Genomic DNA, 18,306 nt, shown 5'->3' on the forward strand with positions numbered 1-18,306 from the left:
CTCAATATGAACCAATTAGATAACGGGGTCCACAAATAAAAAATCTAAATACATGGTTAGATTCAGCATATCAAAGAACCCCATATATTCAATTTTTGTTGAAATCAAACAAAGTTTAATTTTGGACCCCAATTTGGACCAACTTGAAAACTGGGCCAAAAATCAAAAATCTAAATACATTTTTAGATTCAGCATATCAAAGAACCTCATATATTCAATTTTTGCTAAAATCAAACAAAGTTTAATTTTGGACCCTTTGGACATTAATGTAGACCAATTTGAAAACTGGACCCAAAATTAAAAATCTAAATACACTGTTAGATTCGGCATAACAAATAAATAAATGTGATCAAAGATTTTACAAATCTAATGCGCCATACTGTGCAATTAAAGATTACTTCTTGAAATTTTTCAATATTTGAAATTTGAAAAAAAAATAATATTTGAAGAATAATTCTTTTTAATTTCTGAAATCTGAAATGAGAAAAAATTGACCCCCCACAATTTCTTTTTATCCCCCCCCCCCTTTTTTCCCCAAAAAAATTCTTTCCCTCAAGATATGGTCATAATCTCAATTCAAATTTCCAATGGAGTTGGCAACCATAATAACCCATTTAAATTTACCATAGTGCTAACTTAATCTATTTTATAATAGAATTAATAAAAATATAGTGTCAAATCTTTCATATGGATTTTTTTGTAAAAAAAAAAGATGAAAACATTTGCAGATATTTTTACTGGTCTTCCTTTATAAATATGCATTTCTTTAAACATAATTTAAAAGCAGTGTAAGGGAAGTAACCAAAACGTTGTATTTGGATTACCTCCCTTACACTGTTTTAGATTATCTTTATTGTTCATTAACCATTACTTTATACATAATTTAAAAGCAGTGTAAGGGAGATAATTTCAATGATGTATTTGATTTATCTCCCTTACACTGCTTTAAATTATGTTTTGTACTAAAGTATTTGTCCATTAACCAGGACAACCTTGTTTTTCCCCCTTTTTTGCCCCTAATTCCTAAACGGTTTGAGCCATAACCCCCCAAAGCAAATCCTAACCATCCCTTTGTGGTATGAAAACTTGTAGTATAATTTCAGAGAGATCCATACACCGTTCCACAGTTATTGTCTGGAAACTAGAAAATGCTCATTTTTGGCCCCTTTTTGGCCCCTAATTCCTTAACTGTTGGTACCATAACCCCCAAAATCAATCCCAACCTTCCTTTTGTGGTATTTAACCTTATGGTCAAATTTCAAAAAGATCCATTCACTTAAACTAAAGTTAGAGTGCGAAAACCAATATGTATTCGGACGACGACGACGCCAACGTCATACCAATATACGACCACAAAATTTTTTTGCGGTCGTATAAAAATTGGACCCAGACCAATATTCTAAATTTTGTACCAACTACATACCTTCTACTTGATGACCATCATCATTTACTTCCTCTGCATTATTTAGGTCTTTTTGGTCTTCCTGAAATAAGATGTCAGGATTTTATATGTAGTGAAAAAGGCATCTGAGGTTTTTGATTAGTGGAGTGATTGATTGGTGTTTAACACCACTTTCAACACTATTGTGCAATTCGTGGCTGTCAGTTTTTATTGGTGGAGGAAGCCGGACTGCCCGGAGAGAACCACGACCTTCAGCAGGAAAACTGACAATCCTAGTCAATTAAGATTTGAGTCGAGTGCACCTGCCCCGTGCGGGATTTGAACTCACAACCTCAGTGTTGACTGGCTAGTGATACAGTAGTTTGACTACTTAGACCACCTGGCCACAGAGGCCCTTTTGATTAGTGGAAACCTTTATACAAATTTGTAGAGGATCTGATAAAATATGAAGCCCCTATCCCGTTGATGATAATGAATATGGGTTTTCAAGTTAACCTCCAAAATGACAGACAGACTGAAAGATGGGTCAAAAACATTATATCCTTCTTGAGCCCTGGAAAGCCAACGTTTGGAGTGATAGTCATAAAAAGTCTATGCATTTATCATATATGACATGTATGAAGATCCATTAGGGTGGTGCCCCCCATAATCGACCCCCAAGTCAACATCTATACAGATGTCTTTTAAAATCAGCATTTCACTCCATAATGAATGCATGTAATAAATTTTAAATCTAATTTGACCAAAACTATGCTACCCTAAACTTTAACCTATTTTTAATCAAGACTGTCTGTGACCAAAACTTTAACCTGATATGGAATTGACACCTGACCAAAAATGTAATACCCCTCTATTATAGTAGGCAGTGCATAAAAGTACCAACCTGAGCATCAACATTAGGATTATTATCCAACTTCTTATTGTCGTCCTTAAATTGAACTTGCTTTGGTATAACTGGTTCCTGCACCTGAAGGCCAACTGGTCCCTGGTTTTGAATTCTATTATCATGGTCATTCTTAATTTCTTGTCTCTGATTAGCTTTTTCTTTTTTATATTTCTCTAATTCTTTATCAAATTCTGCTGCCTGTTTGAACAAATAAGATACACTTTTATTGAAATCTGAAAGAGTATTTTTTGTGTACTCTTTGTGAGAATCAAATATTTTTTAATACATCAGGCTTTTTTTCCTATTCAGAATTGCAATAGAAATGAATTCTATTAATTTTAAGTCTGCTTTTTGGCAGAAATTAATGAATAAAAAAGTATTTCAAATATGATGATTGAATTTCAAATACTGTAAATTCAGAAATTATTGCGTGCATTTATTATTGCGATTTTGTCATTTTAGACTAATTGTCTTTTTTAAGACAGTAATATACATGACAAGTGTAGTTAGTGTTTATACATCAGTTATCTTAGTATGCTAGGTATAAAACTTTCTTTTTTTTGTTTGTTTGAAATATCTGTATTGATAACTTTCACAGGAACTACTTTTCCTTTTGTAGTTAAATTCTTACGTCTTGTCTTTATTCAGACAAAAAACAATTCACTAATGAACAGGAAGGATGAAACATAACTACCCTTTTTCTTTTCTTTTAGATTCTTTGCACACAATTAATATGCATATGGGTATTACAAAATATCAGATTTTTCAAAACATTGTATTATGAAATCTATGTAGATGTATCATGGCTGCTGTTAAAGCATGATTTCCTTGTCAAATACTTTATATGCTTTGCAAATGTGAGAAGATATTCCGTGGTGTACAGAATCACACTATTTCTGATTTGTTGTCGTCATCTTTTATATGGAATAATGTTTTTGAAATTATTCACCACATCAATTGCTCCTCTTATCTGAAAATGCCCTTCCTTAAAAAAAAAAGATGACATGCACTGTGTATAATTTAAAAATAAAAACTTGTATCAGAAAAAGAGCAAAAAATACATCAAAAAGTACACCAAAAGAATCACAAAACACCAGCTTTATGAACTAGCTAAAAATAAATGTCTATGCAAGAATTACCAGGTTGAATATGCAGGTACTTGAAAGCAGGGCTCATATACATTGAGTGCAATACATCTGAAGACCATTAACAACTAGTGAAATGAATAACATAAGGATGTGTTGAAGGTTTCTTCTTGGAAAGTAGATGCACACATTGTTTTTTCACATACATTTACCAAACTATGTACCTTTAATTATGCCCAATGTATAGCTTTTATTTGTAAGTTTTTTGAAGTATTGAACCAAATAATTTATGCAAATCCAAAAAAAAATAACACTGTTACGATAGTTACTTAATCCTGGATAATATTTGGTGTTTATTACATAAAATGATAAATAATTTACTACTTTTATCAATTACTAAGCACTGTTTACACAAAAAAATCTTAATAGAAAAAGGAATTGTTAGTCATGAAAATATCAGAATAATTTCTGAACAATTTTGTTTTTAAGATTTTTTTACATAGACATAGAGATACCATTTTTTATCAGGAGCAACATTCTTTTAGCTATTTGATATTTATGTAAGCATTTAGTCAAGGCAAATAATTTGATATCAAGGAACCAAATATAAATTAAATAATCATTTTGAAAGAATGCAAGCAGCATGACAGCACAGTAACTAATTGTTGACAAGAGTTGCATCAGCACAAAGCTTATGGTTCAAGTCAAGTTATTAAAATCATACAAATGAAACATTTCATTCAATGAATAATTTACAGAAAAAAAATCAACTAAAAAATAAATAAATGCAAATTTGGTTTAATTATTGTCTGTAAAATAAACATCCAAAAACCTGATAATTACAAAATTCAAATAAAAAAAGAAATAGTGAATTAGAAAGGTGATGTAGGATGTGATAATATACACTAAAGAATGTAGCCGTCACAACCAGGGTAATTAATCAATACTAGCCAGGAAAGAAAAAGTAACCATTTTACCTTATGGTTACAAAAGTAAAAGAAAAATAACCACAACCTTTATCATGTTTATCATGCATCTTGCCACTGGTCAGTTCAATTTAAATTTTATCCACAAATAAAATGCTCCGCTGGTTGCAGCTTGATACAACTGCAGAGGTCGAACCCTGATTGGGGCAAGTATGGACACAACAATTAAGCTTAAAACAGCTCTGAATTTGGATTGTGATTGAATATTTGACACAGCATAGGTTTGTGACACAAACTGAATGTGGTTAAAGAACTGAAAAATTTGAAATTGGACATTTACCTATTATGGTCCAATATCCAAAAAATAAGTACATGGTTAGAATCAGCATATCAAAGAACTCCAAGAATTCAATTTTTGATGAAATTTAGGACCCTTTGGACCTCAAGGTGCACCAATTTGATAACGGAGCCCAAAATCCAAAATCTATATACATTACATGGTTAGATTCAGTATTTCAGAGAACCCCATAAATTCAATGTTTGTTGAAATCAAAGTTTAATTTTGGACCCTGATTTGGATCAACTTGAAAACTGGGCCCAAAATCAAAAATCTAAATAAATGTTTATAAACAGACAATATAAGCTTAGTTTTTAAAGGAGTTTGCTTCATCAAAAAAAATAAAAAAAGGGAATGTGTCCATGGGACACAGATGATGGCGCCGCTTGCTTTTAACGTTATAAAGCCTTAAACGGACATAACTAAAGAACAGTAAAGGTGATGCTACCCAAATTTGAACTTGATCTGAGTTTTGTTGTAATAAGCATTGTGTATAAGTTTCATATCATTTGGTTGAGGCAAACTTAAGTTAGAGAACAGAAACGAAAAATTCAGCATTTTTCAATTTGAAAAGGGGCACATTTCTAGAACGGTAGAAGTGACGCCACCAAAGTTCACACTTGATCTGTGTTTTGTGGTAATCCGCATTATGCATAAGTTTCATAATGTTTGGTTGAGGCAAACTAAAGTTAAAGAGCGGAATCCAATTTCTAGACATACAGATGTACAGACAGACGTACAGACGGACAAGGGTAAAACTTATTATTAATATTATGTTTGTCATTCTCTATGTATTATTAAAATTGATATGTATATTGTGTTTTTTTATCATGAGCACAAAAATAAAGAACCATATCAATAAACAATGATAAAAGTTAGGTAAAAATCGATGAGGCAATCACCAGACAACAGATTATAATGCTAATAATTAAATGATAAATTCTTAGCACCATGCGGCAAATATTTCATGCAGATTAAATGATAACATGTTCATGTCATAAAATAGAACATACTGTACTGTATTAGATTGACATACTGAGTTAAGATTTCTAACATGCTAGTTTACAAGGTGACAGTTTGACAGTCTATGAAATCATCTGAACATACCATAACACATTATTCTGACTCTGAGCCAGTTTGTCTTTGTCCTAAGTCCTAAATGTGACATGAATGAAATTTAAGCATCAAACACCAATTTTAAAGTCTGGATGATCAAACCCAGAAACTATCAATCTCAAAGTGCAGATGCCGATGCAAGACCACTGAGTTTACTATAGATGTTTATGATAATAATCCTTAGACATCAATCTACGCTCAATTTCTGTGCCAACAGTCATATTTGAATAGAGATTCTCCTATGTGTTCTCCTTTTAGTATGAAATTTGTGTGTGAGAACTATTGCCTACAACCAGCACACAACAGTATAAAATTGATTCCTTAAATACATAACTCAATGTACCAGTATATAAAAAATGATTGTCAGTTACTTACTGGGGTCAGATATTTCAGTTTTATTAATCAGTTAAACTACACCAACTGTGTCAGAAAACAACCAAACAGTATGACTTGAAAAATATTGGATCTGATCATCTACCAGTTGTCATTTATCTTCATAACTCTGCCAGGTTTCATGACAATTTCAGTATAATTTTGTGATTTAATTATTACCACGCAATGTCAATGTTCTTAATTAGAAAAAACAAGGCTGTAAAATCTCTTAAAAAAAATGCACCAAAATCAACTTTGATTTCTTCAAGGACAATTTGAATCAGAACATATTATCAAACATTGACAGATAGAGACATTCTATAAATATAAGTAAATAAGAAACCGTCAATTGTTATTTTTATTTTTAGTTGAAAACTTGTTTCAATACATGCACTATCATTACGCAAGTATACACAAAACATAACACACATTATACAATTAAATAACATTCTTCATACAATAACATCTCAAAAACACATTTTAAGTATACATCTCCATTATACTGATAAAACTGTTACCATAGAAACATGGAACTATTGTACTAAAAGATTTCATAAAATCTACAGCCAACTTAAGCACAAGGCACTAAATTCATTTAAGGACCAAAGTTTTAAGTGATATATATACCAGCCAAAATACTGGTGGTCATTTTATTGGATATACCAGCAAATGATTCATTTTATTGACCGTACGTCTTTATAAGTTGTATTTTAAGAACAGTATGCTACGCTAGTGTCATGTGACTCAGGTGAAAATTTTCAAGCAGTTCATTATTCTAATTATCTTTGACATTATTATAAGCTGAAGTCTGTCACTTAAAAAGGGCTGCAGGTACCTAATTCAAACTAAAAATGGTTATGATATTTGCATATCTATAGAATTTTTAAAAAATTGTGGAAAAAGTTATATGGTTCTTCATTGTGAAAATAGGTCTTTAATGATTTTTGGTTGATGGAATTTCCAACATAGTCTTCAGAGGCAATTGTACTTGAACATTTGACTATAGCTATTTTAGTTCAGTAATCTGAACAATGTATAAAGACATAAGATATTTTATAAAAGTTCCCCTCAAACATTTGGGGAATAATAAAGCATTAATAAAATGATTTAAGACTGTGAGAAGGGTTTTATTTATTGTTATAGTAAGTTTTTTATGGTTATATTTTCACGTTAGTTATTTCTACATATACTATTGATACTACATATATCATACTAATTAGCACCAGCATACATCTAAATGTACTGTCCCACTTAATATTTATATAAATTACATACAGACAAAAACAGATAAGTTTACATCATTATCCTGTTAAAACAAAATTCTCCTATAAAAGAGCCTGATTTGCTCTCCCGGAATTTTTTTTTAGATCTGGCATCAACGATTAAGTATCCATGTGATGGCAATACGCTCACATGACCCTTTGGGGAAGGTGAGCTAAAAATGGTCGAGAAAGTGGATGCATCTCCAAAACCTTAAAACGGCATCATAAGTTATGTAGGGCATGAAATTTGCACTAAAATATATAAGATTAACAAATCCCCAAAAAATAATGGATATATATGACAGATACTACAAAAATAAGACAATCACAAGACCATAAAACACTATACAGAAAACTAAAGTTTGAGCAAGAAAAATCCAACTAACTGTTGGTGGACTCAGACTTCTCTAGGGTAAGCAGATCCTGCTCTTCTATAGCCCCTATGTCACAAACAAGAAAAAGAGGACAGGATTGTGGCTACAATAAGTGGAACATATCTGTGGCCAACTGAACTTGAATAAAAAAATGAAACACACTCCTGTGTGCTTTGAGAATGAATTTGTTTGACTTTGATTTCAAGATAAACATAGCATATCTTAAAAAGATTTAGCCACTGTTAAAATTACCTACTTGTAAAAAATGTTGAAGGCTAGATCCAAAATGGACAACGGAAATTGTATGCTTGTACAAAATTTATCATACCTAATATGTCTATGTCTTTAGATTGAAAGGGCTAAATTTGAAACCTCACTTTTCTATATTAAAGGTAAGATTTGCCATTAAGCGCCTAAAATTTAAGTACAGTTTACAAGACAAATCAATCAAACAAAAAGAAAAAAAAAATGCATTCCTTGACTGCATGGTTAAAGACACAGACACAAGCAATTACACATAGAATGGTTATAAAAAATGCTATAGAGATCATAATATATCAAGCTAAATACAATGTACAACATTGAAAACATAAACTATGATGCCATTATCAATAGCGTAATTATGACCTTCACCAATGAAGAAGACATCCCCTTTAAATCCTTACTGACATTTTTACATAATATACTGTGTTGAATGTACAATATAAACAAAGTTCACACCGTACAATGGACTGGTAACATATTTTCAAAACCTGATAAATACGATCACACACTTCTGTATACTTGAAGAGTGTGTCAGGAAGTCAGAATTTCTTTCTATTTTCTCAAAATTGTGGTGAGCTATTTCGATAGTATTCATTAAACTGAAACAATTAATAGCTTATTACTTTCAAGAAGTGAAGATATAAAAAGAAATATACAAAAATTCCTTCCTTGTGCTAAATGACAACAGCGGTACATAATTGTATCCATCAGGTTTCAAACAAGATGATAGGGGTTGGTTGTATGGTGTGAACTTATACATGATAAATAAAATAATATCACAATATAATGAAGCACTATACGATCACAATGTTAATAAATCATCTACATCATCAGCAAAAGCTTTCCATGATCTATTAATGAAATGCCATACAGAGCATATTCGAAATTGATGCACATTTTCAGTGACAAACATTCTTCTTTTACATTAACACAGCCATGATTAATTACTGTTGTTTTAACGCCACTTATAGCACTACTGGCTATATCGTGGTTTTCAGGTTTTATTGGTGGAAGAAGCCAGAGAGCCTGAAGAAAACCAACGTTTGGCAGGCCTAGTCAGTTAAGTCAGGAGTCTAATGCAACTGTCACATGCAGGGTTCGATTATACATATTAATAAACTGTGAACACTGAGAAATACTTGGGTCCTTTGTGGCATCGTGATCTATGTAGTTCATTTATAGTGATCACATGGCTGTCAACTCTGAGGCTGTGAGTTTGAAACCTGCTTATGGCAGCTGTATGACTCCGTTGTTAATTGACAGAAGGCCAGTGGTTCAGTTAAGGTACTCTGCCTTCCTCCACCAATTTAACCTGACCCCTATGATATAACCAAGTGATAATGAAAGTGGAGTTAAACACCAACAATCAATTAATCAATCAGAGCTATATTTAACCTGTGTGACCTTATCACAAACTTAAGCAGCTGATGACACAGATGTCATAAAAAGCTGCATAAGTCTTACTTATGTAATTTTCATCAAAGGCAAGACAAAATCATTTATCTGGTACTTAATTTGATATGAATTTATGTGAAATGTGATGAGAGGGGCGAAAGGCCCTTTTTAGGACTTCAGGATTGGACCTTTATTTTTGTAGAAATTCTGGACTTAAACCTATCTGGACTCTGGAATTGAAAATTTATTTTTCAGGATCCTGGAAAGTATGCTTTATTTTTTTCGGGAATTGAACCTCACAATTCGGAATGACACCCCCTCCTACCCCCCTCTGATTGACTGTTTGGTGATAGATGTAATATGGGTTCTATCTAATGTACAACTACACTATATCCTTAGTTTGGTACTATATCTATTAAACAAACCTCCATATTGTATTTCAAGTGAAGTGTAAGTAAAGAAGCTCATTTTTATTAGGACTTTTATAAGAATATGTAAATAAGATTCTTATTAGAAAAAGTTTATAGTCACAATATATCCCATAACCCATTCAAACAATTCAAAAAGGTTTTATAATGGTCATCCCCTTGGCTTGGTACAAAAAATTTAAATTTTGATAAGGCCTTCACAAAGTCTAAGTCTTACATATTTGTCTCCATTTGGAACAATGAAAAGTGATAAAAATGTCAATGATTTGTAATGGAGGAATGGATGAAAAGCTTACAAGAAACTCTTACTAAAATTGGAAACTCATCTTCTATAGGAAGGGATGAAAAGCTTACATGGAACTCTTACTATACTGCAAAACATACTGGATTTCATAAATGTGTAAAATAAAGGATGATTTCGTAAATGAAGAATAGTCTCAAATAATATGGTGTTGGGAAAAAGAAATTAATACAGTTATCTCATGTATCTATAAAGTAATAAATATAAAAAAATATACTTTGAACTTCTTAACAAATATTATTTAAAGAAATGTTTCTCCAGAACATGAGAGCACCTCAAAGTTGTGAAACCAGGAAGCTCAGGACCTATAACCATGAAATTTTTTTTGAACTTCAGAATATCTGAAAGACACATATCTATTTCAAGTAGCTGTGATTATAGAATTGTTACATCTGAGGCAATGCTGGCTGTTTTTTAAAGTCTTCCTTTGAATCGTCAAAAAGTTTCGGAACATCTACCACTTTTTTATTAGGTACAATCATTTTATCTGGTGGAGGTATATTTAGCTCTTGTACATTACCATCAACTACTGGTCGTTTTTCATGAACACCATCACCAACATTTGGTGGAGGAATATTTTGTTGTTGATTAAGTTCGTTTGGATGTAATTCTCCTTTATTGTAAGTGTTTGATGCCAATTTTTCACTGTTTTTGCCACTTATTTTATCCTTCTTTAAAATATCAAGAAGGCCCCCTGGTGGAGGCATTTGATTATGATTTACTGAATCCTTGTCACTCATTCGGTCATTCACTTTCGGTACATCAGGTTTTTCTTCAGATTTTTCTCCATCTCTTTTAAAATTTGGTGGTTTGATATTAGGTCCGTGGGAAACTGGTTTTGGTGTTTCTTTACTCGTTTTTCCAGGTTGAAGTTGGAGTTTGTGATCCAGCTGCAGATTTGTGATACAAAATATGTATAGACATTTGGGTAATACACACATTTACATGCATACACAACTAAAAACATGCTACTATACATGTAAGCATGGAATAATTACATGAAGTGTTAATTTTGAAATTCTCTGGACTTTTTTTGTATCTTGTGGCTCTCTTATAGTTCAAAGAACTACTATTACAGATTTTGTGAGGGAGGCAGATAGCAAGCTCGTATGTGAAGTATTTTTAATTCTCAACTAAAATTCCGTGTTTACATGCAGTACAAAACAATGTCATGTGACAGCTATTCCACTTAAGATTTATGCAAGATAGTTCAAATAATTCTTATTTCCAACCAATTTAAATAATTCTTTTTTTTTAAATACAGGTTTCATCCTTTATCAAAAGTCATATGCTTCCATCACGGATAAATTTAAAAGAATAGCCATATATAACATTAAAAGCCATGCAAAAACAAATTCATTTGCTAAATATTTTGTAATCTGATTTTAATCACATGTATGCATCTGTAGTGTTAGACATGTCTATTCTATAAAGGTAGTCTATATTTGGATATTTGTAAAGTTAGTAGAAAGCAAAGACTGTTATGTTATTAATTGAGACAGGGTTTATAGTACATTTTACAGATTTTGGTCAAATTATTTTTTATCTCTTTTTTTTATTTTGCTGATTAAAATCATTGAAAATATTAATGCAATTTTGCACTGTTTTACTTTTTTCAATGATTCATTTTTGTGAAGACTTCAATTTTTTTTCAACTAACAAACTCCATTTTCTGTCTCTAAGAAGAAATATGTTAATCTACATTTATAACAGAAACATATATCTAACCTAGTCACAAGTCCAAATACTGTAAATTCAGAAATTATTACAAGGTTTTTATGAATGTGAATAATTGGACTGGGTAAGTATCGCAATAATAAGAACTCATATTCTGATATCTGATACATATAACTGTATCCAGATTTTCCATTATTCACAATAATTAATTTGGCATTTTGGTCCATTCTTTTAAAATCCTAATAATAAATGCATGCAATAATTTCTGAATTTACAGTTTTATAAAACAGAAAAACAACCATTCATAATTCCTTACCTTATCATCATCATTTTCATGTTTATTTGGTGGCGCCACCTGGTGTTGTTGTTGCTGTTCTTCTATCAGTTTATTTTTAGCTTCTTGGTCTTCTACAAAATATTTTTGTCAATATTTCGTAATAGTAATCAGTGTTGGTTTATCATTAATATCTGAAATTTCTTTTTCTTGTTGATTTGAGGGCTTTATTTTTTCTTATTCTGTTTGTAACTTTTGTTTGTTTGTACCCTTCAATATCAAAGGAAATTTTCCTATCATTATTATACAAATTTTGGCTTTATTTTTCATTTTGATAAAAGCAAATACATTTTTCTGAAAATTCTATCCAATGTGAATTTTAATAAATCTATCGACAGAATGAAAATGTTGTATACTTTGTACAATTTTCTGTAATTGCTTACAAAATAAAAACAATTCGTTTAGATATATAAAAAGATTTTTCTAAAGAGAATAGAGTTAGAGGTGTACTGAAATTTGTAGGTCTCTCTCTAAAACTATTGATTCAAAAAAAATTTCTCAATATATCCCCAGGTTTAACAATTCAATCCTTCATTGAAGCAGATCAAGAAATAAAAACATTTTTTTATAATTCATTTTTCAATTGTGATTAAGTATTAAGAGTTAAAACAATCCCAGACTCAATAATGAAATTTAAGGAACATACCAGTTAGAATTCATGTTAACATATATTAAGTAGCTATAAATTTCAGCTGCTGAGAAAAATGTTGACTAAAATTTAATATTTCAGTATGAAATTTTAAGAATAAATGTTTTCAGGCAAACAGGAAGTAGAACATCAAAGGTAATGCAAGTTACACAGTATAGGATCATCAGTTATAACACTTGTTCCCATTTATCAAGATACTAAACTTCAAGTTGCCAAGATGAATAGGACAGAAATGAGTTATGGACAAAGGAGCATTATATCCCTCTGTTTTAAGACCAGGGGTACAAATTTTATGCAGAATTTGACCATGTTAAAGGCTTGAAAGAGACAAATTGGTCTTGACAAGAAGATCAGACCTTTTACAAATAAGAATCAAATGTAGAATCTTACTTTCTTTATCTTTCTGTTGCTGTAATTTGTTCTGTTCCATCTCTTCTACATTCTGTAATTACAAAAAAGAACATCATGTGAAAAAATTCTTGCTTGAATAAGGATATTGTGTAAAACCATAAATCTAATTTTTGTTCATCTAAGAAACTTGGTTTTCATGTAAGATTTTCATTGTTTCTGTTCCAGTCATTCACATCTTATTTATTCTCCTAGCAATTGAATAGCCACTTGTCCAAAACAGAAGGCTGTATTGTAACGTCTCAGGCTAGATGTCAGAGAAGAACTTGAAGAACTTTTTAAAAGTTCTTAACCAATCCAAGTGAGCATTAAGAATGGACTTTGTAAATGTGAATTAATTCCTTTGGAATAATTTATACTTCTCAAGCAAAATCCATACCAGTAAAGTTTTCATGGTTTTCCTAGAAATGGACTGTTTGTACTCAATCTAAGTGTCATGATTTAGGACAACAAAATATGTTAAACTATTAATAGTTACATACAGTGGAATAATACACAGTATTATACCATATTAAAGAATGCTAGCATGAATTTCTTACAACAGAACAATTTCTATGTGAATTTTTAACCATTTTACCTCACAATCAATGATTTCTTGTATTTCAAAACATTAATACATTCTGTTCTTCACACAATTAATAATTATGAGAGATGGTTATAAAATATAATACTTGATTAAATAATATTATGGCACATGAACATATTTCCAAAACAAAAATGTTTAAAATGTTCTAATATAACTCAAAACAATTAAATTTTGTTGCAGAATTAAAATCATATAATTACTACTGTGTTGCATATTCTTGTTTTATACTATTACATTAATTGTTACTTTGTTGCTTGAATCAACATAAAAAAAAAATAAATCAGAAAACCTCGTGTTTTTCCATCAGTTTTTGTGCTTGTTCTCCTAAATTTTTCATAAAGTCTCCAACCTGTCCTCCACCTAAGCTATTGGCTGCCTCTTTGATATTTCCTGCAAGTTGATTGGCTGCATTTGGAAGATTTCCTATGGCTTGATTGGCTATATTTTTAAGGTTGCTGACAGGGTTTCCATCAACAACAGGATGTTGTTGATTCTGTTGTTGGTGTAGGTTTTGTTGTTGTAAATTCTGTTGTTGTAGGTTTTGTTGCTGTAAATTCTGTTGTTGTAAGTTTTGCTGCTGTTGTAACTTCTGTTGTTCAAAACTTTGCTTCAATAATCCGAACTGTGTCTAAAATAGAGTATTTTGTATTCTACTATTACCATGATAAAAAAGTAAACACATTTATTCTAAAACCAGATGTTGGCATGATACGGATTATGTTCTTATATCTTATATTTTATGATGGTATGATACTCTACCCCTAATGGGAGGGATTGTGCTTGATTTTCATATGATGAAGACATAATCTTTCAATCGTTAAATTTAGGTCTGGAGCTGGCATGTCAGTAACTGCTGGTATTCCTTTGTTAATTTATGTTGATTATTGTCATTTTGCTTAGTTTCTTCTGTTACCTATTCTAACATTGGACTAGGACTTCTTTTAAATAGAATTTTACTGTGCGTATTGCTGTGTGTTTGTTTATTCCACATTGGCTAGAGGTATAGGGGAAGGGTTGAGATCTCACAAAACATGTTTAACCCCGCTGCATTTTAGCGCCTGTCCCAAGTTGGGAACCTCTGGCCTCTGTAAGTCTTGTATGTTTTTTTAAATTTTGGTTCATTTGTATGTTTCGGAGGTTAGTGTTCATTTTAGCTGAGTATACATTGTTATTTAGGGGCCAGCTGAAGCCCGCCTCTGGGTGCAGAATTTTCTCACTGTGGCCATTGGTGGCCTTGGGCTGTTTGACGCATTCCCCGTGTCCATTCTCAATTTTACTTCACAAATTTCACCTGGCATGGAATGGCTTAAATAGCTATATAGCTAGGGCATATTCTATTAAGAAAACGTAATTCTTACAAGTGTATTACATCTGTATACATGCATGATGATAATTATAATACTTAAAAAAAATCACTATTTACTTTTCTCAAATAGAATTTCCCTAATATGTACAGCTTTTTAATGTCACTCCTAATCAAGTGAAACTACAATACTAATCTTCATTGCTGTCATATGTACATCATTGCTGTCATATGTAGGTTTTTTTTATAAAGTGGTGATTTCAAGGGTCTAACATGTCTTTGCTTTATTTGATAAATAAATTGTAACTGTCTTTGACTACAAACTTCACTGCATAAAATATTCACATTAACTAAAGTGTTAATCAAGAATTCAGCTTTAATAATTTTTTTGAAACAAATATTAATTATTTCAAATTAGGAATTAAAAGTACTCATTATCATGATTTTCCATACTGATCATGCTGATATAGTTATAATTCAGCTACAATTCACAATAGAATTTTTATGGTAAGTTGGGAAATGTGAACTAGCGTAAAAGCATTTTACCTCCTCTTTTCCTATAAAAGGATCATTAAATAAGAGAAAAATAACTTCAGATTTTATATAAGAAGTAAGTATTGGTCAGATAAGAATTTCTAAAATCAATAATAAATAAATTGCTTCGTCGAGCACAGCTGGATACGACCGCAGAGGTCCAACCCTGAACAGTTGGGGCAAAAATGGACACAATATTCGCACTTGATACAGGTCTGAATTTGGATTGTAATTAAAAATTTGACACATAATAGGTTTCTGACACAGAATATCTGTAGTCAAAGAACTTAGAATTGGTTATATGATTTGAATTTATATTCAATTTTTTGCTTTTGTGCAATACACTATGCTGTTGCGAATTGACACCCCCATCAAAAAAAAAATATTTGAAGAAATTTTCTTTTAAATTTCTGAAATCTGAAATGAGAAAAAATTGTCCCCCTCTCACAATTTCTTTTTACCCCTCCCCCCCCCCCCAATTTCTTTTTTAACCTCCCCCCCCCCCCCCCCCCCCCCACCCCTACCCCTTTTTCCCCAAAAAAAATTCTTTCCCTCAAGATATGATCATAATCTCAATTCAAATTTCCAATGGAGTTTGCAACCATAATTACCCATTTAAATACATTATAAAAGTCTTAAATACAAAATGACATACATAATCATGGCTAAAATTAATATTCCCTAATCAGCATTTTTAAATAGTAACTTCTAAAAATAAATTGACAGCTAATCACCTCAAGACAATACATTTCTTTAAACATAATTTAAAAGCAGCGTAAGGGAGGTAATCCAAACATAACATTGTACTTTTTTTTTAATTGTCCATTAACCACGAAACCCTTGTTTTTCCCCCTTTTTTGCCCCTAATCCTAAACAGTTTGAGCCATAACCCCCCAAAGCCAATCCCTAACCACCCCTTTGTGGTATGGAAACTTGTGGTATAATTTCAGAGAGATCCATACACCGTTCCACAAGTTATTGTCTGGAAACTAGAAAAATGCTCATTTTGGCCCCTAATTCCTAAACTGTTAGGACTATAACCCTCAAAATCAATCTCAACCTTCCTTTTGTGGTTATAAACCTTGTGTTTAAATTTCATAGATTTCTATTTACATTTACTAAAGTTATTGTCCGAAAACCAAATGTCTTCGGACGACGCTGACAACAACGACTACGACGTGATACCAATATATTGCAAAATTTTTTGCGGTTGTTTAAAAAATATATCGAAACTTGTTTCTAACCCAAATACTATCATGGAGCATCAACTAATAAATAAACATATTGTTTTCTCCTACTATAATGTATGCAAAAACTGATATAAATATATATATATATATATTGGCATTTAATACGTACCAGGTATACAGATATCAAATGTTTATAGTCACATGCAAGAGTAAATAAGAAGAAAAAAAACCTTGAGGCTAGTTATATCTTTCCACATTTAAAAAAAAAAAACAAAAGCAAATGGTTTTATGATTGATCATCCAGGAAATTGTTCAAGAGGAAATAATTATACATGTACCTTATTACCATGTGTGTTCAAGTCCTAGAAAAATTGTTTTATTCAGAGTTTTGAAAAAAATTATATATGTATGAAGAATCATAAACTATGTGATACATTTTAGGTGTAGAAGTATTTATTTCATGTATTGGTTTCAGGGTTTGCAAAAAGCTGGGTTTTATAAGTATTGCCCAGCCCAGTAGGAAATACTGGGAAACCCCAGTTATTATTTGGTATTACAAGGTAATACTTGGACAAAATGAACAGGTCTTAAAACTGAGATGGTGTTAAACAGAGGATCTGAAAGAGTCAGCGGTATCCCTACTAATAAGAAACTAGAAGTGACACAAATTAATTTTCAAAATAAAATGCTCCACTTGGCGCAGCTTGATACGACCGCAGAGGTCGAACCCTGAACAGTTGGGGCAAGTATGGACACAACATTCAAGCTCGATACAGCACTGAATTTGGATTGTGATTAAATATTTGACACAGCACATGTTTCTGTCACAGAATGAATGTGGTCTAAGACATAAAAAAAATTTTAATTTACCTATTCAAACCATATCATTATTATTTGCTTTTATATATAAATCAGAAATAAATCAATTTAAAATGGAAAATTTTAAAGAAAAAAAAATCCCCCCCCCCAATTTTTTTGAACCCCCTTATGATTCATCACCCCCAAACTCAATCCCAGCCTTCCCTTTGTGGTATGGTACCTGCAGTACAATTTCAGAGAGATCCATACACTTGAACACAAGTTATTGTCTGGAAACTAGAAACATGCTTGTTTTTTGGCCCCAAATTCCTAAACATTTAAGGCAATTACCCCCAAACTCAAACCCAGCTTTCCTTTTGTGATATGGAACCTTGTAGTACAATTTCATAAAGATCCATACACTTAAACACAAGTTATTGTCCTGAAACTAGAAAAATGCTTGTTTTTTGCCCCTTTCTTTGCCCTTAATTCCTAAAATTTTGAAGCAATTACCCCCAAAATCAATCCCATCCTTCCCTTTGTGGTACGGTACCTTGCAGTACAATTTCAGAGAGAGATCCATACACTTGAACACAGGTTATTGTCTGGAAACTAGAAAAATGCCTAATTTTGAGCCCCTTTTTGGCCCCTTATTCCTAAACATTTTGGGCAATTACCA

At 31.6% G+C, this 18,306-nt stretch overlaps 1 protein-coding gene across 4 annotated transcripts in view; it reads right to left on the reverse strand.

The window, feature by feature from the left end:
* The window catches only part of LOC127719955 (Golgi integral membrane protein 4-like), a 50,085-nt gene that overhangs the window by 12,747 nt on the left and 19,032 nt on the right, over positions 1 to 18,306 (reverse strand). For 2 of the 4 annotated variants that reach the window (XM_052226328.1, XM_052226326.1), the window contains 4 exons: positions 14,092 to 14,430; positions 13,199 to 13,250; positions 12,142 to 12,233; positions 10,164 to 11,038 (listed from right to left, as the gene is read on the reverse strand). In XM_052226328.1, the coding sequence (XP_052082288.1) occupies positions 10,535 to 11,038; positions 12,142 to 12,233; positions 13,199 to 13,250; positions 14,092 to 14,430 (987 nt within the window). In that variant the 3' untranslated portion in view covers positions 10,164 to 10,534. Of the gene's footprint in view, positions 1 to 1,423; positions 1,485 to 2,285; positions 2,487 to 10,163; positions 11,039 to 12,141; positions 12,234 to 13,198; positions 13,251 to 14,091; positions 14,431 to 18,306 lie in introns of those variants that run through there. The other 2 variants (XM_052226329.1, XM_052226327.1) reach the window with 2 other exon arrangements.

This window comes from Mytilus californianus, unplaced genomic scaffold (genome assembly GCF_021869535.1).
Source record: "Mytilus californianus isolate M0D057914Y unplaced genomic scaffold, xbMytCali1.0.p SCAF_11, whole genome shotgun sequence".
In the NCBI taxonomy this organism is placed as follows: Eukaryota; Metazoa; Mollusca; class Bivalvia; order Mytilida; family Mytilidae; genus Mytilus; species Mytilus californianus.